General features: G+C 40.2%; 1 protein-coding gene across 4 annotated transcripts in view; it reads left to right on the forward strand.

Annotated features, from left to right (window-relative positions):
- Positions 1–5,526: 5,526 nt before the first annotated feature.
- The window catches only part of polrmt (polymerase (RNA) mitochondrial (DNA directed)), a 56,211-nt gene continuing 34,202 nt past the window's right edge, over positions 5,527–27,535 (forward strand). Inside the window, exons 1-9 of one of the 4 annotated variants that reach the window (XM_024798729.2) lie at positions 5,527–5,705; positions 9,303–9,401; positions 9,538–10,394; positions 11,684–11,817; positions 17,640–17,826; positions 20,267–20,416; positions 22,020–22,187; positions 22,698–22,868; positions 24,782–25,021. In XM_024798729.2, the coding sequence (XP_024654497.1) occupies positions 5,564–5,705; positions 9,303–9,401; positions 9,538–10,394; positions 11,684–11,817; positions 17,640–17,826; positions 20,267–20,416; positions 22,020–22,187; positions 22,698–22,868; positions 24,782–25,021 (2,148 nt within the window). In that variant the 5' untranslated portion in view covers positions 5,527–5,563. Of the gene's footprint in view, positions 5,706–9,302; positions 9,402–9,537; positions 10,395–11,683; positions 11,818–17,639; positions 17,827–19,389; positions 19,877–19,902; positions 19,923–19,978; positions 20,184–20,266; positions 20,417–22,019; positions 22,188–22,697; positions 22,869–24,781; positions 25,022–27,535 lie in introns of those variants that run through there. The other 3 variants (XM_076879860.1, XM_076879859.1, XM_076879858.1) reach the window with 3 other exon arrangements.

A 27,535-nucleotide genomic window follows, 5' to 3' on the forward strand; every position in this document is an offset into this window, starting at 1 on the left:
ACACAAGCATAACGTGTCTCTTTGTTTTAATATCTTAGCATGCAATGTCTTGATGTTTTATAGTGTGAATGTTTGATGTCAAAAACTACAGCAATTTGTGATTCACAATTATAACAGATAAGAATTGATTAAATTTCCATTTAAGCTAGTTTTGTTCAGAGTCTAGTTTATGTTTTCAATTTGTAATCCAGTCAGCATGTAGGGATGCATAATTTCTAATTTTATAGAGCAGAAACGAGCACAAGTGGAGCTTTGAAAAAATGCGGGACTGGTGCTAATGGCTTTTTGAGGCTATAGTAGTAGGTCTTAGACCTTTGCTCTAAGCATCATTGCACGAGCATGCTATCATTTCCAAATACAGACCCTGCATAAAGGAATACCATTAATTAGACATTTAAGAAGCAGTGGAAAAAATTACAATTTTAATGATGGCAGTAGCAGAAAGGTTAAAGAATTGATCTCAATTCATACTAATGTGTGTGGGCAAGAATATCTGAGCAGAATATGATGGCAATCCATCCGGTAGTGGTTGAGAACACCACAAATGCCATGCCTGGAAAGGGGAAATATCAGGTGACTGAGAAAGTCAGTGAGATGTGCCCCCTGGGGACCATGTATCTCTGCACAAAATGTCAACGTATTCCATCTAATAGTGCTTGAGGTTGTTTTTTTTTTTGTTTTTTTTTTCAAAAAAACATGGTAGAAAGACCAACCGTAAGACTAGCAATGTCATCCAAAGAGTAATGGCTAAAAAGATCCTGGATTAGTTTCCCCCTTAACGGAGTTGAGCCATGCAGCGTGGGTGTGCCATGAACTGAAAACAGTGAGAGCCGGCACCCATGGAGGATGTTCCCAAGTAGAGGAACCTAATCTCTCCCAGCAGGGATCCAAGCGGCTCTGTAAGTGTATGAATAGAGATAATATCTCTATAATGAGGCCTGTTTTGTACCATCAAAGTCTTCAAAAGGGTCTGAAATATGACCCCCTTCCTAGAACTGACAAACCCTCAGTAATAGCTCCCTATTATTAATTGTTTTGCCTTCCTGCTAAATCCTTGTCTCGCTCTTTCTCCTGTAGCTACTTACCCTTGAAATAGTGCTTTTAAGCAGCCTCACATTGTGCTAGTTTAAAACTTTGGTGTGTTTGTTATCGTTGTTTTAGATAAGAATCGTCACAGATAAAATACCTTGCTTCCTCTTATTCCAAAGCATAAAATATTAAAACACTCACCTAAGGAAGTTGTATCATACATGTCACTCAGTGGCAGTAATTGCTTATCATTTCAGAGCGTCCAAGAGTTGTTGTTCTAGAGCTAGCACAGGTGTGCTCGCTATCTGTGAGATGTAGCTGGCTGACAAATGTACGGATGCTGTCCACTGAGGACATTTGCATGTCCTGCTTCGTGACTACTGTCTATTGTCAGCAATGTTATGATAACTGGATTGTATATCTGATGGTGTCAAAAGTTCTGAGAGATGCAGACTCACAGTTCTTCACAAGTTGTTGTTAGGAATGATTAAACCTCTGTAGACAGATAATCTGATCTATCAGAGGCATATAAAAAAAGACACAGATGAAATAAAATCTTGATATGGAGATTGGCCCAACACCATGGTTCTCCTAAATTATTCCAAAAAGATAAACATGTAAATGCGTGGCACGAAACGTGACAGGACATTTTAACATCTTCACATCTCAGTCGATCTTAAGATGGACGAGTGTGGAAAATCTGTAAGAGTAGTGTGAGTACATCAGTCCATTAAAAGCCCTTAAATAAGACCACAAGATTCTTCTGAGGTCAGTCTCCCTGTAATGGACATTAATGGATATGGGATGAGCAGTTTTTGTAATGTATGGTCTTGGAGTAGAATATATATTTTAAAAAATGAATTCCGAGGTTCATGTATGGAAGTTCTATAGAGAAGCTGGGTGAAGAAGCCTGCTTTCCACACACAAGCTACCACATTTTTACAATGTAAGTGATGTAGAGTGCACACCAAGGAGAGGTTAACAAGCACACACAAAAACATGCCAAAGGCATTTAGCAATACACACATCTCTCCATCAAGTTTCCCTAACCAGGTGAAGCAGTTTCAAAAACCGCCGTCTTCAATGTGTTAAACAAATAGGGAGCCCCTACAAAGGTGTGCAAAAGAATCCACATGATCAAAGTGTATGAGAATGGCAGCCTTGTCCTGGCCTGGCCATTATCAGGCCCCATGAATGCCTGTCTTCTCCTCTTTTGTCGGTCGGGGCATTGACAGTCACTCACCCGGCAATGACTGTCACACCAGTGCAAAGAGCCAGCCGCCGACAGGGGCCAAACCACATCAAACGAGGCTGTCAAGGGGCCCTGCTCGTGAACCGTTGCAACAAACACCTCCTGATCCTCACCTACAGCTCAGTAGCAGACACCCACCGCTGTGCTCTCAGCCGCTGCCTCCACTGAGAAAAGATGTACTGCCCGGACCTCATTTCCCTCTTTGGCCCCCCTCCCTTCTCTCTTTCTCTCTGTCAAGTAGTGCTTGTGTTAACCTGCAGCCTGCCGAGACACAAAGAGCTGCTAAAGTGTTTAAGAATGCTTTATGGACGCATGACAAGGGGAGGCTGACACTGCTGGGGGTCAGAAAGTATACAGGATGTGAATGAAATAAATTCAGTTTTACTTTCAATTTGAAGTTGTGTCACACTTAATTTAAAATATATGAAAGTTGAACTTCAAAAGCTGTCTAGAAAAAGAAGACAATAATTTCCAACAGGCCATAACGAGTACTCTGGGCTTAGACAGCAGGAGAGCATGTTACGTGTTTCACTACGAGCCTCAGATTACTTCACTGGCAATAAAGGTAAGATAGAATGCAATATTTCCTGGAAGTTTAGATCAAGTAACTGCCAGAATAACTGCAGGAGTGTAAATACTGTACTACTGTACTTTAAAAGTCATACTCACCTGACTGAATTTGATGGCATTCAGTGTAGAAGCTTTAAGTTCCTTAAAGAGAACGTTAAACCAAATGTGCATTTTAATTAACATTTACACAATAAAAGATCTTATGCAAATTTGTTACATTACCCGCTTAATATTCAGTATTTAGATCTGCACACAGATGACTGATACTACAATAATGAAAATCCAAGAAATCCAAGCAGATTTTAGTATATATAACTAGTACATAGAGAATTCGGCCACATTACTGCTTATTACTCAATAATCGTGTAAGACAGTCATTTTCACCTTTGCCACCAATTTGACTTCAGGCCCCATCTTGAATGGCTGTGGTGAGACTGCCACCTACAGGCCAAACATAATTCATCTTTTAGTACACCACACTGTGCAGCAGATAAATATTTCACCGATGCTGCTGAAAACACAGAAAATTAAGTAGTTAAAATTTTTTAGTGTCATATAAATGACATTTTTTAAACATTTTCTCTGATGGTAAAACTTACATAACCAAATTAGTGAAAATCGAACGAAAATTTTGGACTCTCTTAAAATTTCTCAGCAAAAGTCATAGACCTTCCTCAAATGTGTGTTAGTGTAACAGAACCACTACAAAGGCAGGTTTTTGGGAGTTGGAATTCCTATATTTCTGAAGGTCTTTTGCAAAACACTGCTGCTGTTCATGCAAGCCGACATACTGTATTTCTGGGATTTCCACATTACAGTTTTTCTCAAATGCTAAAACACATGTCACAAACGTTACCACCAGGTCCCCCAATGTCCAAACACAACACCCTTCTCTAAAGCTACATAAACACAACCACACCTTCCCACTGCAAAACTCAAACTCCCACACCAAGAGAGCAGCTCGAAGCTGTCAAAACTGTAAACACTATACACAGCATTACACACTACAGCAAAACAATTGAAAACACAATGCCCAATTTGTGAGAAGGTTCTTTGTTTCATAACTGCCAATGCATATTTTAGAAACTATACAGTAACGGATCGTCGTAGATCTCTGCAGAGGATTAGGCATTTAGATTTGTGAGTTTCATATGAGTAGTATAAATCTATAGAAAATCCTGCATGTACGTACACTACTGTAACACAACTCAATGCAAAAACAGAATCTATTGCACACAAAAGTAATCTTGAAAACATGAACAGGGTGTGAAGTTTTTTTATTTACGTTATTCACACCACACACACACCACAATCACTGTGCGGCATCATGTCGCTGAGCTGTTGCTCGCATCTCGTCCGTAATGATGGTGCGAGGTTGTCTTGCTCTCCCTCCTGGACCTTCTCCTCTCCCATGTTGGCCTTCTCCTCTTCGTCGTTGGTCGCTCCTCTTCCTCCTCTCATTTGAACTCCTCTTCCTCATTGGCCTGCTCCTCTTCTTCCAGGGCCAGCTCTTCTCCCTCCTCTGCATCAAATTCCTCTTCCCCTGACTCTGCCTTCATCCATTGTGTTTGTTTGGAATCTTCAGCATACTGTGCACTCTGAACTTGCTTTTACATGTGGGTACAGCATTAGCAACAAGTGTCTTCAATTTTGAGTCATTGTGTGTAGTGAATGACGCCAGGTGTGTTCCCTGTGTTCAAAGATTGGTGACTGTGGCAAGCATTTTGCATCACATGGGCTTTCATTTGAGAATATGAGCAGAGTTGTTTTGCAACATGTGTTTTAGCAAGGAAAAATGTGTTTAGATTTATGAGTACAGAGGGTTGTGTTTTGTGACTTGTGTCTTCATGTGACATGTGTTTATGGTACTGGAATATGGTGGCTACATTTAGTAAATGTGTTTAGACTACTGGTCATTTGGGTTACAGGATTGGCTTTTGTGTTTTAACATTTGAGAAAAACTGTAACACACACAGAGGTAGCACCATCCCATTGAAGTGGCAGATGTCGGTATCTCTCCCAACACACATCTGGTAGTGGTTGTGAAGTTCTCGGGAAGTACCGAAGTGTCCTCCCGGAGCAACATGTGTTTGAGAGGAGGAGGATGGTCAGTCAGCTAGATGCTTGACTTGCTTTAGATTATGGACAACTGCAGCCAAAAGCTTTTAAGATATTTCTTGTTCAATAGCGAACAGTCTCTCTTATATACAAGCCAGTGGTTTGAGATGCACAGTCCAAAAGTAAAGTTCTACGGCCTGACCTTGCTGCTATCTTGTACATGTATACCAACATGCCAGAAAAGTCACTCCTTTATGTTGACTGTAGGCAGTGTACATTTATCTTTGTATGGGCCTCTTTGCTCCACTGTTTGACAGTCAAAAGAGTCATGATATCAGAACTCAACCGGCTAGCACTATGAAAAGTCCATCTATTAATCGTTAAACAGAAAGAAAAAAGTATAAATTTGAATAAAATTTTAAAATTCTAAAATATTCAAGGGAGAAATAAATGAATACACATCACTTGGGAAGAAGTTGTTGTTGTCTAATTAGTGTTGGTCATTCAAATACGTTAAACAACAACGCTTAACTCGATTAGTCTGCACTCGACTCATCGAGCCTTTAACATCGAATATCGCTCCTTGCGATTAGCTTGGTCTCATTTAAGATGGCTGCCTAGTGTGCTGAAGTAACGCGGTTATTACATGTCAACATGTCTCTTCTTAGAGTTTGTGCCTTTGCCAAACTTCTGAGTTGTCGGAGCGTAATTGAAAAATGCGCTGTCCGCGTGTCTTTTGCGGACTGCTGTCAGCTGTGTGCGTCGGTGAGAGGTGGCACAGTTAGATGGATATCAGGTGAGAAAACAACAGTGTAACTGCAATGTGAGGGGCACATTTGGCGACTTTCTTTTGGGACTCTTTGTTGTATATCATTGCCTTTGTATGCTGACTGAACGCAGGGATTCCCTGTCGGATTTCGTGTTAGTAATTCAGATACTGCTGGTGATGCGTGGGCTCAGTCGGAAGCTTGGCGGTGCTTTGCTCTCCTCGTCCTTGAGGAAAACGTTGAACCTACTCCTCTGTGCAGTAATGGTAAAACTAAAGTAAACTAAATTTTAAGGTTTCACATATCAGGATATAATTATAAAGCATTTGATCCGTACCAGGTTTTAAAATGAGGTAAATGAAAGTTGAAATGAGGCGCAACACATGACACACCACACGTGTCATTATTTATTTAACAGAAATCGAGCCAAAAGCAGCTTGTAGAACCTCTATTAGCAGCAGTAACTTGAAGCAATGTTTTTTATCCGACTTTATCAGCCTGTCACATCGTTGTAGAAGAATACTGCCCCCCTGTTCTTTGCAGCATTGCTTCAGTTCATTTGTGCTTTAAGATTTAGCATGCCATCTGAACAATCTAGGGTCTGAGATAGAGCTCTTTGGGTTTGTTTTTTTTTTGTAATTTCTCTGAGAATTGCAGAGAGTGGAGTAGGATCAGTTCCTTTTAAGATCATTGCTGATTTCTCTCCTCATTGTCTTGGTGTCAGCACACACCTGACAGCCAAAACCTCTGTTTTCATAGAGGTGCTCACACTTGCTCATGATCAGTTAATAAGATGCATTTAATTAATAGCAGGTGGCTGCTAGTTACCTTTTTAAATCCAATGGAAGCAAAGGTGTACGTAGATTTTCAACACACTGCTTCTGCATCTTGGCTTAGTTTCTGATAAATAAATAAATAATGACACAGCATTTGTGGCATTTGTTGTTGTTCATATGAGATTGTGTGTGCCTAATTGTAAGAGCTGGTAAGTGTCAGATGATTATTTATTACATCCTGATATGTAAAACATAGAACTGAAAAAGCAAATACTTTCTTTATACCGTGATTGCATGTGGAGGTAAAATACAGCCCGGGGTCAATTCAATTCAATATTGCCAGGATTTTTGACGTTTTGACACGAGGGAATGGGGGCTGGTGGGAAGGTGGCGGGTTGGGGTATGACAAATTTCAACTTTAATCTCCTTCAGATTATCCCTTTAGCTAATTGGTCCGATCGGCTCTGCCATCCTGGCGGTGTGGCTCGGACGACTGTTTATGAAGGAGTTTCACCACTGGGACAGCTTCTCTCGGACTGACTCCTGTGAACCATGGTGCATAGAGAGCACTGGTAACACGGTTACTTTGCTGACATTACGCAACTGGCGATATCAGAATCGGAATACTTTATTAATCCCGAAGGAAATTAGGGTTACAGCAGGCAGCATGCTAATGGCGCACTTACAAAGGAACCTTCTGACCAACTTTACACAAACATCACATTGGGGAGACATGTCAGAAAGGTAGGCTGATAGGAGAAAAACAACGAAAATACATAACATGAGGTAAGAGGAGGAGAAAAAAAACTCCACTCAGACTGAGCTCCTAGTGGGAGAACAGTTTGATAACAGAAAAAACACCTCAGCACAAAAAGCACATGACTATCAATACACCATAGAAACACAAGACGAGCAACAGGGGTGGGTAAAGGGTGAGAGAGAGCCGGTGTAGACAGCGCATCCGGTCCTGCAGCATGTCTGCGCTGGTCCAGTTGACTGCCATCTTCCCCGGTAGGGCACAAGCATCGAAGGCGTTTGGAAAGGGAGGGGGGATCAGTGTGTGCATATCAGTGTATGTGTGTGTGTGTGTGTGTGTGTGTGTCCAGAGTTCAGCTGAGACAGTGTCCTTCGCCCCGCCAGGCTAAGTAAATAGTCTTCCAGCCAACCCAGGTGGCCTTGCATGGAATGGGGGGAACAGTCTAAACACAGTCGTTATGAGGGTGTTTTGTTCAGCTCCTGCCTTGAGGCCGCAGCTGGCGCCAAAGGGGTCTCCGCATGAAGTGATGATAGTTTTTACTTTAGTGCGAACAACTCATATGAATTTCAAAGCTGTTCTAACAGTCCAACACTGGTCTCTCAATCTCCCTTTGGAGAGCCGTGAGCTTTCTATGATGTTATCCAAACTTACGTTCCGTGATGTTGTCGTTCTTTTTGCTCAAAGAGCAGGTTCTGAGAACTCACGACCGCAGTGCACTTCCCCAAGATGTGATCGAATTTGCGCTCAAAGGTGTTGTTCGAGCTAGCCCCTCCAGATGTAATCCAGTTTTTCACTCAGAGGTCTTGTTCTGAGTATTCACGGCAGCTGTGCGTTCTCCAAGATCTTCTCCGTGCTGCACTCAATGAGCCCATTTTTAGAAACTCACGCCTCGTCCCATCATTTCAATCCCAGCGGGCAGCCTTGTGGGGGTTTGAACAGCCGGTTCCGCTTCCTTAATTCTTCGATAAGTCAGGGCCAAGCCAGCTCCGATCAGCAAGAACCCTGTTACCATGGTTCCGAATAGGTAGATATCTTCAGCAGTCAGGCTCACCCGAGCCCAGACTTCTCATTGAGAAGGGGTGTCAATTGCATTCAGAGACCAGTTGATCAAATCCAAATCCATAATTCCTCTTTTAGGTTTTAGAGAACAGACTGTGAGAGAGTGTTCCAGGGAAAAGTAATACAAAAAAACCCACGAGACTAGACAAGGACATAAGAGGCTAAGCAGGGAAGCTAAGGGAGAGGAGGAGAGAAGAAAAAAAAAATGCAGCTTTTCTGACTCAGGCGGTGTCTATGGGCACTGTGCAGTCGGCATGTGGTCATTACCTATCCAGGCCTGTTTGGTTCGGAGGGTGTTCACGAAGGGCAAACTGTGAGAGGTCTCTGAAGCAGCACTCTCCAGCAATTGCACATAAATTATCTGGGGCCTCTCGCTTTTGGGCTTCTCCAAAAGCGAGAGGCCCAAATCACGTTCTTGTGAGGACAGACAATGTCATACCAGCCATGCCATACCAATACCAGCGTTTTATTTTCATGGGCAGGGCCTATAAGGGCACGTCTATCACTAAGCAGCGGCTCTCACAATGGATTGTGTAGGTGATTGCTCTTGGGTAGGTTTAGGGCAGCAGGCACCAGAGGGCCTGGAGGCTCACTCCACTTGTGGTCTGGCAGCGTTTGGGGCCCTTTTCAGAGAGGTGTCAATTCAGAACATATGAGCAGCAGCAAGCTCGTCTTCACCTCTCACATCTTTCCGGTTTTACAGGCTTGATGTTTCCAGTGTAGCCTAAATTGAATTGAGCCCGTGTGTGAGTGGCCTAAGTGATGGCGGTTACTCAGACCATGGCTCAGATTAGTGAGGTGGGTGGGCAGGGGTGAGATGTGAGATAAATGCTTCTGAGGAATACGCAGGAAGGCACATTCCATAGTTAGACATCTCACTGATGCTGCTCTGAGAACCAGGGTTACACAAGTAACCTAAATGTTTGCATTGTAGTTGTCTGTATCTTTAAACAATAAACAAAATGCCTTCAAAAGTGAAAAGCCAGGCCTAAGATCCAAAATAATATCTCATCATTTGTTTGTTTGTTTTATAGGAACATCTTTGCAGCTTCAAAACATAAATGTTTCATCTAGAATTCCAAAGACAGATGAAGCAAAGAAACGCGCACTGAGACAGTTTCAGCTGTTAGACGGTATGTGACTGCAGATGGCAGTTCTAGATCTTTGTGTTGTTTGTGATATGTTATTATAGTATTTTACAGGCTAATGTAGACTGTGGTGCTTTCTGTATTACTCCTTTAGTAACATTTTTGTTATGTTCCCTCTCAGTGCTTGAGGCCAGAATCCAGCAACTACAATCTGACGTCGTTCTAGATGTCCAACATGCAAAGGTGCAGTTTATGAAGGCGCCTTCTCATGGAAGAGGTACTTCATCTGGTAAGGGCCACAGAAGCACACCCCAGGAGAAAACTGATATTCCTAAATCTGGACAGACTGGCGATAAAGGCTCCTTTAAATCTCAGCCCCGCCGCTGGATAGAAAAACTAACTCAAGAGAAGAAGAACAAACTTAAAAAACAGCAGCACCTCCAGCAAAAAATGCAAATATGTGTCAAAGAGAAACTACAAACATCATCATCTAAAGGTACCAAAAGCAGCTTGATGTCCACCGGTACAACACATAAAACAATATCTACTGGAGTTAAAAAGAGCAGAGGTCATTCAAAACTGTCAGATGAAATACGAGCTGCAGTTTCTTCGACAGCTACAGCAGCTGCTGCCACTGCCATGGCAGGAGCAGCCACCGTGCCACAAAAAGCATCTAAAAAGAAACGAAAAGACTCTAAAACACATGCTCTTGAAAAAAAGGGAACTGAACTGACTGGTACTGACCCTCAGGGCACAGCCGAGGAGTTGGCTGAGGTGGAGGAGCTGGAAAAGAGACTCAATCAACAAGTAAGCCATTGGACATTGTCAAGTAAACCAGAACGCATGCAGGAGGGCAGTGTGGGAAATGCGTGTCAGGACATCAGTCTTAGCATCTGCTCATACTTGGAGGCCTGTATATTTGTCGGGGACATCGAGCGGGCACATAATTTCCTGCTCAGTCAGCACAGAGTTATGAGTCGACGAAAACATCTCAACACAGGCGTTTACAACATCATGATGAGGGTGTGGGCCAAAAAGGTGAGTTCAGAAATAAAATTCAGGAGATGAGCAAAGCAGCTAAAGGAAATTCAGACATGACTTTTATTGCTTGTGCTTTTTTTTTAAGTGTAATGCGTCAAAATATGTTCTGTGACAAACATCCATGGACCTAGGGCTGTGCGATATGACCAAAATCTCATATCCCGATATAAGAATTCTATCGTCCTGATAACGATATAAATCACAAAAATGTAACATTTTCTGTAAATTCTGTGAATCTCGGGCAGCTCGTCTTGCGGGAAGTGTTTCCAGCTGCGCGTCATGTAGCTGGAGTCGAGTGTTTTAACCGATGCATGAAACTATACATTTTTAGACATAAGTTGTAAAGGTGTCCAAAGACATGCACTTAGTGGGGATAGGTTAATTGGATAACCCAAATTGTCACTAGGTGTGAATGTGCGAATGAAAGTGAGTGCGAATGGTTGTCTGTCCCTGTATGTTGGCCCTGCGACAGACTGGCGACCTGTCCAGGGTGTACCCCGCCTCTCGCCCTATGACAGCTGGGATAGGCTCCAGCGCCCCCCGCGACCCTGAAAAAAAGGATAAGCGGAAGCGAATGGATGGATGGATGGAAGTTGTAAAGGCCGCTGTTTTCTTTGTGAGTATTTGTTACACGGTGTGCTGCGGGGAAAAGCCTGTTCTAACGTTTGAGTCTAAGGTTTATTTTTAGCACCTGGCGGCTCTTTTTTAAATTCTCACCCGTAAATAATCTGCTCTTTCACGTGATTCAGTTTATTTTGAAAAGTCTCAACAGGATATTGAGCTTTATAGTGAAAGGTTTACGTGGAATATAAACAAGCGGACACGCGATGCTGTTACCGTCGTTGTTGCTAACCAAAACGCATAAAATCAGGCGCTTGTCCGTCCTTAGTGTGGTTATATAAAATATAAGAGAAAGAGAGAACTTTAAGAAATTAATATAGCCACTACAGTGACCATCAAAACGATGAAAAAATATTGCCGTAAACAGTTTATTTTGCGACACCACGAAACAAAATGAAACGACGATTCATATCGTTATATCGAACAGCTCTACATGGGCCCACTGGTACTTAATTGTTTAGGGCCCTTTTCAAATATCTGTGGGCAAACATGCAGTTGAACATGCTCTTATTCTCTCTGCCCTTTAATAATGATCCGAAGAAACTAAACTACGCCTCATCTTTGGTCACTAATTCTGTTGACTTTAATTTTCACTTGTTTGCTTGGTATCATGGACTCAGGATAATTAGGCTCACTGCTCTCCCTTATATCTCTTTCATTTGTAGGGTACATTAAATCAGATTGGCCGCATGTTTATTCTTTTAGAAGAGGCTGGTCTGAAGCCAAATCGTGGTTCCTACTTTGCTGCTTTGGAGTGTATGGGTCGCAACCCAAACTGCTCCCCAAAGGTTGTTTCAAGGTATGTTGCAAAGATACACACGCACAGGGATCATAAAGAGGTGTGTTTATACCAACGTGTTTCACATTGCATCACATGTATTTCAGCACATGTGACATTTCAGAAGAGAGCTGACACTGTGTAGCAACATCAAGATTTACCAGCAGGGGTCATAATCAGCTCAGGCTTTTTACTTTTGGGTGAAATTTCTGTGAAAGTGCATTTATCTTAAGGTTTCTGCTGATGTGATAGTAACATACTTGCTCATTTTAAGAGCATCAATTGAATGTTTTTCGTGTAGTGTTCAAGGAATCATTTTCCTTTAGCCTGCAGGGCTGAAAAAATTTGATTTCTAGCTGCATGTCCTATATTCTCTTAATATGTTTTTACAAAGGTGAGCTCCTTAATACCATGCACATCTAAGAATTGTGGTCTGTTATTGTTTTATAAGTCTGTTTTGCAGTTTGGTCGTCTTTTGTGTCACTGGAGAATTAAGGAATGCTTTTTTTTTTATAAAACTGTGTATTAAGCTGACACCTACCAGTATTCCTTCTACTTGTACTAATCACTTTTGTGGTTTCCATGGAAATCCAGCATGGCATTATTATTATTTCCTCAACTTTTTGTCAGTTGTAAATCTCTCTATTAATTAGTGCTGCTCTCACAAGGTCGCTTGAATTTGTTTTGGTTGTGGCAGCATTTTGACACAGTCTTAATGAGACTGGGTGAGGACTAATTAAATTTCTACAAGGCAGCTGAACCATACAGATAATAACTGTAGTGTAGTTAATTTCTTCTTGGATTTTGCAAATGTATTAATCAAGGACAATCTTGACAGTGTGTAGCCCAGTTCCATCTCAGCAATAACTGGGTCATCCTGACAGATCGCTGCAAGCTGGGTTTGGATGCTATTTAAAATATAAATAAAACCAATGTGCAATTATTTGCAAATAATTTAAAACCTCTAACCCTAAAAAATGTATTTTTTCAAAAATGCATGCCTTTTAAAAATTTTATGCAGCTAAATGCTAATATTGGAGGTCACACCAGGACTTCAGGGAGGTCAGCTTAGCACCCGGAGTCTTTTACTGCGGAGCCCTGGTGGAATATATTGATACTAGCCTGCAACCAGCCTTTCTTTAAAATGTCCTCTTGATGTCAGCATATGTCGCTCCTTCACAGATGTGCCTTATGCACTACTGCACACCTCTATACATTTTTGTATAGAGGTGTGCTTTTGAAGGGTATCCTAATAACCAACCTGAGTATTGCTCTTTGTAGCAAAGAGAAAGTGGAATCCATGATTTCAAATAACATTTTATAATTTTGATTCATTACACTGTAGGAAGTTATTCCACTTCATCTTAAAAAAGTTTGGACCAAAAGTCAGCTGTTTTAACTACATTTGTGGATCCCGCTAAAAACCTTTTTCACTTAAGTGTTTCTGAGCCCATTGAATTTTTTTTTTTAAGTTAGATATTATCTTTTAAATTGTGTCAATTTTAGCTGCTTTGAATCATTCCAAAATATTTTACCTGGTAGATTATAAATGCACCATTTGTTTTCACAAGATTTAATAAATTGTAGAATTTTTAAGCAGTAATCCCCTATTTAATTTTTCCTTTGTCATTCTTATCCCAAATATTTTAACAGATGCTGCTGGCATCCCATTCAAAATGTCTGTATATGTTTGAATAAGCAAGTTCCAACCTTTCAGCATGTCTTTGTTATGTTCAAATAAAAATGTGGTTTCTAAAACACTTTAAAAAACTTTCTGGAAAGAGTTATATTAATTTAATTTCTGAATTGCATGAGACTCAGAAAATATAAACTTGCTAAGCAAAGCTCACAGTTTCAGGAGAAGCCTGTATGTTGTCACAGCACCGGTGCCTGTTTGATAGCAACTAGGAGAAAATGCAGGCAGCTGGCCTGCTGCCGAGGCAGAGGCGGGGCTCATATTTAATTTTCTTTTTTCCTTTCTGATAAATCTAACATTAGTCTTATAGCAGATGAAAAACTACAGAGCACAGGGGTTGTGTTTTTTTATTATCTCTCTTTTATAATATGCAGCCCCTGTTTGAACACAGCTACATAAATGCTGCGTCCTTGATGAGAATGCTGTCTGACTACAGAAGTTATTCTGACAGCAGCTGAGAAACATGGATGATAAATGAATACAGGTATCATTCTTTATACAGAAAAGATTGACTTTTAAAATGTCCTGCTCAAACTTCCTCTTAAGGCTTTTAAGAATTCTCTGAGGTCATAAACATCCGTTTCTGTTCCAACCATGCAAACTTTGTTTGTTTTTGCCTGTCTCGTTCGGCACTGTAGCAATCAGAATTATTGTCTAAAGGCCAAGAAAAATGCCCAGAAAATTATTTTCCCAGGTGGATCATTACGGCTTTGTCATCCTGGTCCACTTAATTGATGTTTATTATTTATTATTATTTTTACTTTTAAGTTATTACAGTGGTAACAGACAGGACCGGGGGATAGGAAAGACAAGTACAATTGGGGAAAAAGCTCAAGAAAAGGAGCAGGAAAGAAAAACAGGGGGAAGAAAGACAGAGAGAAAAGAAACAAAAAATCTGCTTGATCACCTGCTGGGAAAAAAGAACAAGCAAAAAGAGAACAACACAGTAGGGAAACCACAGCAACAACCAACATAAGCATAACTAACAGTAAATAATGAATATTGAATGTTACTGAGCAGCACGCAAGACCGACAACCCTCACGTCACTTCTGGCTGTAATCAGTACTTTTCCAGATTTCATCTGCTTAGTCATGTCACGTGCTTTTGCTGAAAACGTGTACAGAACAACACGGACACTTAAGTCTTTGACTCTGAGGACATCACCTTAAGCAGTGTGCTCCAGTGGCGATACAGGTGGCAGGGCATTAGGGTTGGCGGTGGGTATCTGGTTGGTCCATCGATCACTGTAAGCTGATGCTCATATGACATTGTTGTTCAGCAGTGCTGCCCTCCCGCTCTGTCTCTGGCTAAGCAGCTTCTTCTTTCCCTTACCTTATTCATTATCTTTCACTACTTTTTGTTGTTGTCATTAAATCCCTGTTTTCCCTATGCCCTCCCTCCCTTTTTTTCTTTTTTTATTAGTCCAACTGCTATACTCTTCTAATACTGAAATCCCCAAAGTCTCTCCTGCAGCATCCTTGCCCTCAGTGTAACAGTGTGCTTCTTCTCTCTTTTTCTCACATGCACAGCAACATTCTGAAACACACACTCTCATCCCTTTATATTTTGCCTTTATAAGTCCTGTATCCTCCAGAGCGCTATATTCCCTAAGGTGCAGCCGAGCGGTCACAGGGCTGATTGTGCTCTGTCTTTCAACCTCTCTGCCCTCTTTGTTCCTTTGGACCACATTGCCAGCACCCAGACTAATCCTGTCTTTGTTCAGGGCTCTCTCATTTACCCAGGACAAAATTGCATCTTGCATCACAAGAGACTCTGAGGCATGAGTGAAAATGCTTTTTTTTTTTTTCTTACCTCTTTGGCCTCGTTTAAAATATTCCCAAACTTTTGAGTAATATTACAGTCCCTCTTTTGTTTGTTAATCAGTGACTTCAGAACAGTGCACTTCTGATGGACCTCAATAGGTGGAAACTGCTGAGCCAGGGTTTTCTCCAGTTGCTAATTAACGTGCTGTTATTTATAATTGTCTTGAGTAAAAGGTGTGCTGGGTGAAGCAGAGCTCTGTTATCTGTGTTGTCAGTGATAAATGGGTTTTCCTCACTCCTCTCTTGGCTTTGTCATGTAGTTCTGTTGTTAACTTTAAAGGATCACTGGTGCCAAACATGCTACCTACATTTTATATGTACATTATTTTTTAATAATATTATCACTTTTTGTCTAGCTAATAGTATCTCAAAGATGCTGCATGCACAGGACTGATAGTCTGTTATTTTGTTTTTTATTTGTACAGTTTATAGTAGCTGTGTTTCTCCTGAATCCAAGGCTTAAAATACTTTATAATATGTATTTCATAGTTTGCATATGCAGATTCTGAATTAAATATTACATCTAATAGGACTGCATATCCATAATAATGTACTCAGACCTTTTAACCTCTGAGTCGCACTAGTCATAAAGGAATAAAGCTGCAGCAGACGGAAAAAATATTAATTCACAGACCTTTTTAGGCATCGTATATCAAACTGAGTTATGGACTACTCATTACATTACACTTCTCATTTATATTCCAACAACACTGGAGTTTTCTGCATTCTGTAGTCCAGTCATGGAGTCTGCGCTCTCTCTAGGAGATTCTGTTTAAATAAACATTTCACTGGTGTCATCAGTGGCCATCTGCCTCTTGATTAAACTCATATTTTTGAGACTGACAGAAGGCTTGTCAATGCAAATACTTCAATTGATATTCTGCAACTCTTGATCAGGGCAGAAGAAACATATACAATGATGCCAGAGAGAGGTTTGTGTTTTTTATTAATCAGAGAGCCAGGAAGTTATATAATTAAGTTATCCTCTTCCCACATCAGCAGGCAGGTCAGATGTTATAAACTCGACTTGTGATCATACTCTGTGGTCTGATCCATCATAATAACCATAATCTCCTTTGAAAATGAAAATCTACCTCTTGTGTCCTCTTAGTGGCATTCCAGCTAGCTTTGTGAGTGCTCCCTGGCTAATCTGATGGAATGAAGAGGTGCTAATACCTTCTGCGACGAGTTTGAGGAACATTTTTTTAAATATACAGTACTATGCTTTGCTTCCAGCACATTCATTTGGCAAGTGAAAGGTCATTGGTGTGATTCCAGCCAGAGACACAAATCCCTGTTGGTGTTGCGTCAGGAAGGGCCTTGGATGTAAAAGTTGACATGCAGAGCTACCCGCTGTGATGACTCTTTGCGGGATGGGAGAAGCCTATACTGTACTGTGCAAAGTCTTGAGCTACCCATCATTTCTTGATGTTTTACTTCCACAGAGCCAGAAGTTCTGCTAATTTAATTAAATTAAATTTCATAGTTTCTTTTTTTCCACTTTGTTGTATTAGCCTGTCACAAAGACATTATGTTTCCTTTTTGTTAGTCGAATCTATGAAAAATGCCAAAGACATCACAGTTTGGTAGATGTAAAATAGCATTTTTGCACCAACGAGGTGAGTTAAGAGCTATTGACCAAACACTTGTATGTCAGCATGGTGTGCAGTGTGTCCTTAAAAAATTGAGGAAACTAAACAGTTAAAAAGCCTAATTACAGCTGATGAGCAGTATCAGAAAGTCGTGAAACAAAATTCAGCAAAGACCTGACGCTGGACCTGAGTCGACCCATTTAAACAAACAACAACCTTTATTTGTCACTTACAATCATACAGAGTACAACTTGTAGTGAAATGCTTGTGTCTGAGCCGCGCCATTCCAGGGCTTGGTTTTAGCATGTGGGAGTCTAGCCAGGACTCTTACTGGATACCAAGTGGGAATCAAACTTGCGACTCCCACTCTGTTTGCTGAAGCCTCATCAGAAATGGGTGGCTGTGAAGAAGCCCTTTTTAAAGAGGGAAATTGGGGGGAAAAGAATGAGGAATGTTAAAATTGGTCATACTGAAGAACATTCAAGCTCAGTAGAATTGTAAAAACTCTGTTTTGGCTTATATGCTGTATTTTTTTTTTTTTCAAATTAAAACAGGGTTTAAATTCATTGCAAATGATTGCATTCTGGCTTTTTTACATTTTTTTTTAATACTGTCACAGCTTGTCCCACTGACTAGTATCTTTAGCTTTCTACTGACATTACATAAGTAAAACCCTGTTTTAAGAGATAATATACATGTGGCACAAAGACTGTACGTTTCTGCATTTCCAGGTGTCTGAGCCAGATGGAGGAGGATGGCCTCTCTGTGGATGATCTGTTCAACCAATGTGTTTTCCGGCAAGATGAGAGGGACATGCTGCTAAAAGCCATACGCATCGTAAAGCCAGAGTATCAGCCCAGGCTCAACATGCACACAAGCAAGTGTTCTTCATTGCTGGTTCAAGACTTCTACTCAGAGGTATTACAGAGTCAGGTCTTTTGTTATCAGCGAACTTATTTACTGACAAGCTGGCACATGGGAAAATTAGATGCCCATCTTTTCTGCTGATGTCAAGATAGTGGAAGTTAAATAATTAATCCACATATGCACATGTTCATCTGGTCTTTGATCTTGACATTATCTTAAACTGAAATCATTGGAAATCATGGTGACCGCTGCATTTTTTTTTATGGTCGGATGACAGAATCTGCATCTTTGTATTAATTAACCATTAGCATTTACTTTAGTTGGCGTTCACAAAAATCTTTAAAAGCATTATGTAAAGAATTTATTTAGAAACTAAATGTGACTTAACACAGGAATTATTTTTAAGGCTCACTGTTTTGCATGTTTCGCCAGTCAAACCGTCAGAGCTGGGGAAGCTGTCACAAGGCTCCAGCTTGACTACGAAAGATTTGATTGTCAACCCTTCACAGCCAGACAGGCACTGTTCTATTTATAGTGAGCCACGTCTGCTTTCTAATGGGTCCTCTGCTTTAGTTGCCTCTCCTCCTCTCACCTCTCCTCCTCCTTCCCACCTTCCTACTCCTCGTGATTCTCACACAATTCGTTAACAGCTTTTCGTGCCATTGTAGTATTTTTAGCCTCAGTCCATGCAGCATATTCACTTTTAGACCTCTCAGTCTTATTGTTAGTGTGTGTGTGTGTGTGTTTAATAGAGGGATGGTAGCAAGGTCAGCAGGTCTTATTCTATGAGTGTGAATGTGGGACTGTGCCACTTCATGATATGCCAAAAAGGTCAAATGTGACCAGATCTTTCCTGCTGCCTTTTAATGCATTTATAAAGGTAGTTTGTAATTTATCTGACTCTGGCTTTTTTTTGGCAGGTCGTAGGGGCTTAAAGGCTGTTCAAATAACTGGCCCATTTGATAACAGAGTGACACAATGAATGATCTCTGGAGGGTTTTCAATCAGTTTGAGCAGCACAAGCACAGACTAATTAAAATACTGTTTGCTGCTGTGAGAAGAGATTTTTGATTAAAGCTTCAGATCGTACAAAATGCAGTTTGATCTAGTTTCTACTTGTCTTTGGAGAGTGTATTATTCTCTCATTTAATTATCTGTTTCATTGGGAAAGTGTCCTATATTTGCATACTTTTTTTAAAACCATGCTTTTAATATTGCTCATCTTGCTGTATTAAATACAGCTCACTTTTCCTGCTCAGACCTATTCCAAAAAGTACATTATGATCACTAGGGCTGTGCGATATGACCAAAATCTCATATCCCAATATAAGAATTCTATCGTCTCGATATAAATCACAAAAATGTAACATTTTCTGTAAATTCTGTGAATCTCGGGCAGCTCGACTTGCGTGTAGTGTTTCCAGCTGCGCGTCATGTAGCTGGAGTCGAGTGTTTTTACAGATGCATGAAACTATACATTTTTAGACATAAGTTGTAAAGGCCACTGTTTTCTTTGTGAGTATTTATTACACAGCGTGCTGCGGGGAAAAGCCTGTTCTAGCGTTTGAGTCTAAGGTTTATTTTTTAGCACCTGGCGGCTCTTTTTAAATTCTCATCCGTAAATAATCTGCTCTTTCACGTGATTCAGTTTATTTTGAAAAGTCTCAACAGGATCTTGAGCTTTATTGTGAAAGGTTTATGTGGAACATAAACAAGCGGACACGCGATGCTGTTACCATCGTTGTTGCTAACCACAACGCATAAAAACAGGCGCTTGTCCGTCCATAGTGTGGTTATATAAAATATAAGAGAAAGAGAGAACTTTAAGAAATTAATATAGCCACTACAGTGACCATCAAAACGATGAAAAAATATTGCCGTAAACAGTTTATTTTGCGACACCACAAAACAAACGATAGCGTAAAATGAAACGATAGACGTTTTTATATCGTCATCCAATATATATCGTTATATCAAACAGCCCTAATGATCACGGAGTGGCCTCACCAGTCTCCAAAGCGGCAAACAAGAAACCTGAAACATTTAGACAGTTCTTGTAAAGAGGAGTGGGTCGACCTGGTGACGAAGGTTTCTCCACCAAGTACTGTTTTCTTTGGGGATCAAATACTTATTTCACAGAATGAGATGTGAATATATATGGATATTTATATCTTTTATGTATTTTTTTGTTCTGGATTTTTGGTTTATATTCTGTCTCTCTCCGTTCAGATAAAACCACTACAAAAATTAGTAGCCAATACCATTGAGCCATTACCTAAAGAGCTATTCGCCACAGGTGAAGCTCCGAGTTTTAAATGGAAGCAGAATTAGATAAGTGGCTATGTTGGTGGTTGGACAGGTGCCTGGGTTGAGTCGAGTTTGTTCCGTTAGGGTTTTCGGTTTTGAAGGTTAGGCTCAGGCCAAGAAAGATCTGCACTGTACAAGATATCGTTTGTGTCTGTCTGATGTTTGGTTACGTGTTATGTTTTAGAGGGCGGACCACATCTACCCAAAATTGGACTTCACACAGGAGGATCTCCAGGAGCGTTTTAAACGTCAGCTGAGTGTGGAGCAGGCCTGCACGATCACCATAGACTCTGTGGAAGCTGCCAAGCCCGTCACTGAAAACATGGCGAAAATGGTAAATCAACCGACTCGGTTCCCCTTTTCGTCTTCAGCTTGTCCTTTATGTTGACTGTTGCTCTGATGCTCATGAGAATGGATTGTGTAATGAAAAGGATTCAGGTATTAATGACACACGGCTAGTTGTTTTGTTTTAGAAACAACAGCTGTCTTAAATGACACAGATCAGGTCAGTGGTGGTGAAGCATTGCCTTTGCTCTGTTAATGTTAGTTATGGGTAATTAATTATTATAATTTGGGATAGATTGCATGCAGGTGATCTAAACTCAATGCAAACATTATGTATTTTGTTGCCCACACCCACAGTAGTGTTCTGATTCGTGAGCATGTGGTGGTATATGTCTTTTAAAGAAAGATACGTTTCACGGTAACTTTTTCTTCTCTTCTCTTTCTTTGGTTGTTGGAATGAAAAAAAGTTTCATTTTTGCTGGAAGAACATTGCATTCTTGCTGTTTTGTGCTGACAGTTTATCCTTTTGAACCACAAAAAAGCCTACAGATCTCCAGCAAAACACAGCATACTGGCACCCAGTGTAATATTCAGACTGTAGAGGATGTTTATCGTCTTGGCAGTAATCTGCTTTTTTTTGGTATAATTATGATAATATTTATAATGTTTTACTGAGATATAATTATTTTTCTCTGATGTAAAATTTAAAACGATATGCATGCAGGCTCGACAGGTTAGATGAAGAAACATTGTATTCCTGCGGTGTGCTTTTTTACGAACTCTGGCATTTACAGTCTTGGCTGGGCCGTCTGTCTGTGCAGATGGGCTATGTGGGAAGCAAGCAGGCAGAGAGTCCCTGGTGGTCAGGAAGCATTTGCAGACAGGCAGGGCAGAATAATAATGTATTGTAATGGAGGCCGCTGGGGAGAATGCAGAGTCACCCCTCTATTCACAATCCAGACTGGGTCTCTGTTTCAGTCAAACTAAAGAGAAAACATTAACACATGCACACGCAGACATTTAACTTGAGTGCAAGTAATGTAAGAGTCAAATGTTGCTCAGGTTCATAGCAGCCATACATCTGCTAATTCTTAGTTGGCAGTTGATCAGCTTTGGAGGTGAAAAGGGCCAGCCTGGTCCACGCTTCTCTTCATAAAGCTTGTTTTTTATAGGTCCTTCTAGAGTAGTGTGTCTTGGTAATCACTTGAACTAATCAATCATTAATTAGTTTGATGCATTCAAATTGAAATTTCTAACAGGCTAGACTTTGAAAACACAGAGCAGACTCTTCCTTTCTGTTTTAGCCTTAGAAAAACAAGTGCTGACCCAGTTGTGTTGTCTCAGAAGGCTAGTCTCGCTTCTCACTGTCATTTGAATATATCTGGGCCGAACAAGCTTAAACAACTAATGAAATTCATGGCCATGTTAGACACAAGGCTTCCGTCCAGTGTGATATGACCATTTCTACTGCATATTTCAAATGATCTTCCATTTGGATCATGTAGTTTCTGATAAAGGCTTCTGGATTGGGTTTTTTTTGTTTGTTTTTTGATTTTCTTTTTCCCCCTAACAACTTCAACAAATTCACCCTTTATGGTTTTTATGCTATCGGTCACTTTCATGAAATTGATCCCGTTGTGTTGTCCTTTCAGAGAGAGCTGTTGGCAGAGCAGCGGATTCAGTGGCAGAAGATCCTTCTCCAGGCCTTAAGGGAGAGCAAAATGATCCTGGCAAAAAGCAACACCAGGGACTACAGACTTAACCTTTATCCGTATCTGTGTCTCCTGGAAGATAAAGAGTATGTTGACATCATGATACAGGTAATACAAGCCACCTAGCCCAGCCTACCGATCAATGAAAAGCCAGAATTTTAAGATATTACAAAGACTTGTCTCTGTTTTGATAAAGTTGAGATCAATTTTATTTTACTACAGCATTACAAAGTGGTCTGTACTGATGTTCTGTCTTTTGTTTTTTTTGTCGTTGCGTTTGTGTAATTTGACACAACCAATATGGGAAAAACCATAGAACACAAATCAAGTAGCTAACAGTGGCAATGTCCATCAAAACATCACATTGTAAGAGTTAAGCAGGACATGCTTTCATCAGATATCTTTGCTTCCAGTACAGGAGAAATATGCAGGGTTATGAGAACCAATTCTAGAACACAGTTTGCATTATAATCTTTCCCTCTGATTCCCCCAAACCCCTTTTTTTCCATTAGACTAATAAGACTTTACAAAAGCCCTGAACATTCATTTGCTGTTTTTTATTTATTTATATATTGTTTTTTAATGTAAGATATCTTTTAACTGTGTTCCTTTGTCCAGAGTGTTGCCAACTTGCCTCCTAGCGGAGAGTCGCTAAAGATTTTAGCTCGAGATCTCGGCAATAGGGTCTTCACCAAGTACTGCGTGCGTCAGAAGCACCAGAATCAGACGGTGGAAAAGCTGGGCAGCATTTATAACGCCTACACAGACCTACTGGCCAAAGATACTAAGGTAAAAAGAAAAAACTCCTCATACTTGTTAGCAAGAGATATGCTTTGCATGCTGTACTGCATGGCAGTTGTTATAAAATCTGCAATATTATGGCTGAAGTATGATGTAGCTACTACTGATTTGAAAGCACAATACAGATTTCTAAAGTTTAATCTTCTGTTTTATCATCCAGTGTGGACTATCGGCTTTCATTTCTCAGCGCTGCATCCTTTTTTCTTTTTTTTTATCATATTTTACTTCCCAGAAGCCAGACCGAATTTGTTTGACCAATTAAACTACAATATTTTCATGTTATGAAGCCAAATGTTATAGACTTCTGTAAACTTTGTTTGCGACCTTGTTCTCAAACTCATTGAAATGCTGTTTACTCCTTTTTAGTAAAATGAAGGACTGTGTTTCCTCAATGGGACTGTACAGGCAGGATCACTGACTCACTGTTTTGATGGTTCTGGAGCACTCAGGGAAAATGCGTATGTCATCAAGACTATAATGAGCAAGAGCTCATTATAGTCCACCAGTTAGTTAGACTCGATGTTAGTTAAGGTGTTTTATGAAAGGCACTTTATATGCAGCCTTTGTAGTTAAAATGCTGCCTATTAAAATGTTTTTCATTGTTGTTTTGACAGCGAGTGTTACTTTAAATTCTCCCTTGTCAAAGTTCTCACTTTACATATTTACGTGTTCAAGGATCAATTTTGAAGATAAATGTCAGAAACAATAGGCAACGCTCCCTGTTACTGAAGGCTAGTAGTGTTTATGTAGAGTATTTATTATTAAACGTCTACGTAAAATTAAAAATTGGGCACCGGGACTCCTCATATTTCGGGGAGAGGGTGGACTGCTATGGTATTAACTGACATTAGCGGGGTTAGTAAGCTGCAGCAGACAGGCACATTTATGCTAATCAGTAACAAATAAACAAAAGACAAGAATTAGACTTTTCAGAACTAAAGCACAAATTTCTTTTCTGGACTGTAGCACACAGTGAAGCCATATTATTTGTCAGATAATTCAACTAAAGTGCTCCAAAAGGCACCAGAAGCACAAACGTAGTCAAGGGGTCCAATCGGTGATTGCAGTCAGTGGACGTGAGACCTGGCAGGCAGTAATAAGCTACAGCTTCCTGTGTTTGCACATCTAATGATCAAAGCAGCTATTCTAATAACCTTAATTGTTTGTCAGCCCTGGGGTTGCCATTTGAGTTAAATTCAAAATAACCATAAAGCAGTTTTAATTAAAAAATAGCCAGAATAAATAGAAAAATTTGTTCATTTATCTGATGTAATATCTCATATGGCTTAGGAGGAGTGTGAATGTAGTCTTGGTCTATAACCAAGCTCTGGGAAAGTCAACTGACCGATGTAGCTTGCATTTATGAGTGCTGACTAGTAGTGATTTAAAACTTAATTTCTTAATATTCAGTCATTTCACCAGTTTTGGGGGGTTTTTTTGTAAAGTTTTCTTGTATATTTTTGTATTTCAGTTTTCCAAACTTTTTAAGAGCCTGGTAAAAAGATTTAGATTTTCTCTTCCCTCTGGCGTTCTTTGCTTGAGTCTTCTCCTCTTTTAGCCACTGAATAAGCAGAAATAACAGAACGAGCTGAAATAACTCGGAGCCAGTGGAAATTATAATCACTAGCAACTAGATACAGCGGAAACAAGAAATGCAGAGACAGGCATGTGGGGTACCCGTTCCATCAGTCGTGGTGATCTGGAGGATCCAGGACTTAATACCAAGGATATACGTGCAGACCAAATAAAACCAGCAAATATAAAGCTTGCTCATGCTAATTTTCATAAAAGAGAAAATACTAGAAAGTGGTTGTAACTCTGAATCTTTATGTCTTTGAGGTATTTACAAAATAACACACTTTCCTCACAAAATTAAAACAGCCAACCTTTTATCCATGCAGGTGTATGACGTCCTTCCAAGGGAGCAGTGGTGGAAGCTGGAGATGGAGCAGAGTTCAGGACCTACGCTGCAGGGGGGCGAGACAAGCTGGCCATACATAGTAACTCTGGAGCTTGGCACGTACATGGTGGATATGATGGTTAAAAATCTTAAAATTAATAGCGACATCCTGAACCCAGCCTATGACAGGAAACTCATCCCCATCCTCTACCACATGTACACCTTTCGCAGCACCCGGCAGGTACGGTGGAAGTTCTCTCCTGGTCTGTTGCACAGAGGTATCATTGAAGCACATGATTTGATAACCTAGGGTTGGTGGTGACTCTATTAAAGCATTTTTTAAATGAAGCACCTATTACAGATTCCTGACTAAATAAGAAGGTTGACACAGATCCTCTTGATTAGGTTCCTTTTTTTGCGTTGCAGACTGAGAGACATAAAGTAAAATTTTATTTATATAGCACCTTTCAAGGTAAACAAAATCGCATAAAAATCATAAAAGTTCTTCAGAAACAGACATACAACCTCAAACAAACAAAATCAACCAAAAGCAAGTTTAAACAGATACGTTTTTAACTGCTTTTTAAAAGAAATGAGTGAGTCCACAGATCTCAATCTCAAAGGGAGCGAGTTCCAGAGTCTGGGAGTCACTGATACAAACGCTCTGTCATTTTTCTTTTTACCCTTGTATGCTGGACAACCAGCAAGTCCTGGTCACAAGACCTCAGGGACCTGCTGGGGCAATAAGGAAGAAGAAGATCACTGATGTAAGTTGGGGCTACACCGTGCAGGGCCCTGTAGGTCATGATTATAATCTTAAAATGGACCCTGAACTTGACAGGGAGCCAATGCAGTTGGATCGGCAGGGGAGTGGCATGGGAGTATTTGGGATACTTTGTCAGAAGCCTAGCAGCAGCATTCTGGACAACCTGCAGTTGTTCCAGGGAGGCATTACTTAAGCAAGTAAACAAGGAATTACAATAATCTAAGCGAGATGAAACAAAAGCATGAATAATCATTTCCATTTCGGAGCGTGACACAATGGGACTCAGCAATATTTCTTAATTGGTAAAAACATGAGCGAACCAAAGATTTAACGTGTGTGTCCAGCGTCAGAGCTGGGTCAAGTGTAACACCAAGGTTCTTAATAGAGGGTTTAATATAAGAAGCAAGAGGGCCTAGATTTTTAACCACGAGGGGAACAAATTTCTCAGGAGCAAAGACAATGATTTCAGTTTTCTCAGCATTTAGTTTAAGATAATTTCAGTCATCCAATCTCTAATGGAATCAAAGCAGGGCTGGAAGATTTGAAGCTTAGAAACATCAGGTGGCCTAAAAGAGATATATAGCTGAATATCATCTGCGTAACAATGATACCAAATATCCGTAATCGAGCTAAGAAGTTGCAGAAGAGGGAGTAAATACAGAAACAGTAGTTTCTGTTGAAGTCCAATACCTTCTGATAATCTGATAAAAGGATGTCTGAGTATTAACCCAGACCAAGAAAAATATTCTTTCAATTGAGATTTATGGGGGAAAAAAGACCAAAGATTAGGGGATCTCCTAGAAACTAGGGAAAATTATATGATGGATTAGAAAAACAAAACACAACTGTTGATTATAAGGACTCTCGATCAGGCAAATCAAATTAATTGTGAATTTTTGCTAATTGTGTAAAATTAGTCTGATTAAATGATTGACCCAAAAGAGTTTAAGAATAGCAGACTTTTCATTAAAAGAAAGAAGCCATGCAGAAGCAGAAACAAAGCGGGAAAAAACTTAAAAAGCCTGACCTTCACTTTGGACAAGAGAACTGTTCTAAAGCCCGTTACCTTGAACACTTGAGCAACCTCCTATCCAGTGTGACGCTCAAAAGAGTGTCTTTTATAAAACCATTTACCCACAGTGTGAATTGGCAAAGGGAACAGTTGAGTGAGATGAATAGGTCTCACGCTAATCCCTTTTTTAGTGTCCCCTTAATTGGATCGCTGATTTACTGCCACAGGACCCTGCAGGAGGGTGAGGCATGTGTTGGGGGGTGAGTACAAAGGGAGAGAGAGAACTGTGGATTTTTGGGACTTGATGCACTTTGGCAGCGGGGCATACCTATTGCTGAATTTCATTCGTGTGTAATTTTCTGTCTCTCTTTGTTCCATTCTACCTTCTTTTCTCTTATTCTTCCCGTCTCCCTTCTTTCCCTGGGTGGAGGTTAGCCCATCAGGGGGGCATCCTAATGATTTTACTGCGCAGCATGAAAGTCTGACTCATTCGTGCAAAGCTGAGGTGTTTCTGTCAGGTTACAGTGATTTTTTTTTTCTTCTTTTCCTGTCACTGCGGTAACTCTTTAACATCAAAGCCCTGTTCTTGGAAAAACTATCGTGCCTAATCCTCTGGCTCCGGAGCGGGGTTGGCATGTAACAAATATAATAACAGTCAAGTAAAGATGTTACACTTGTTTGTTTTTTTTCACATTTGCGGAGCTACAGTTGCCCATTTTATTGTGATTTTCAGTAATTGTTTAACACAAGTAGTATGAATGGCAGCACTGATATTAATATATTTTTTTTAATCTCAGCTGTTAGTTTTTTTTTTAAAGATAAGATTCAGATTATAAGATGTTCTCACATGTCAGTTATGATTCAAACTTATGATTCAACAGAAGTCGAAGCGTGTTGCTTTTATACCTTTATTAATCAAATTTGCACTTGATGCTGACCATATCCTGTCATGATTAACCAAGCTTTAGAAATAAGCT

Source organism: Maylandia zebra, linkage group LG23 (assembly GCF_041146795.1).
Source record: "Maylandia zebra isolate NMK-2024a linkage group LG23, Mzebra_GT3a, whole genome shotgun sequence".
Lineage (NCBI taxonomy): Eukaryota > Metazoa > Chordata > Actinopteri > Cichliformes > Cichlidae > Maylandia > Maylandia zebra.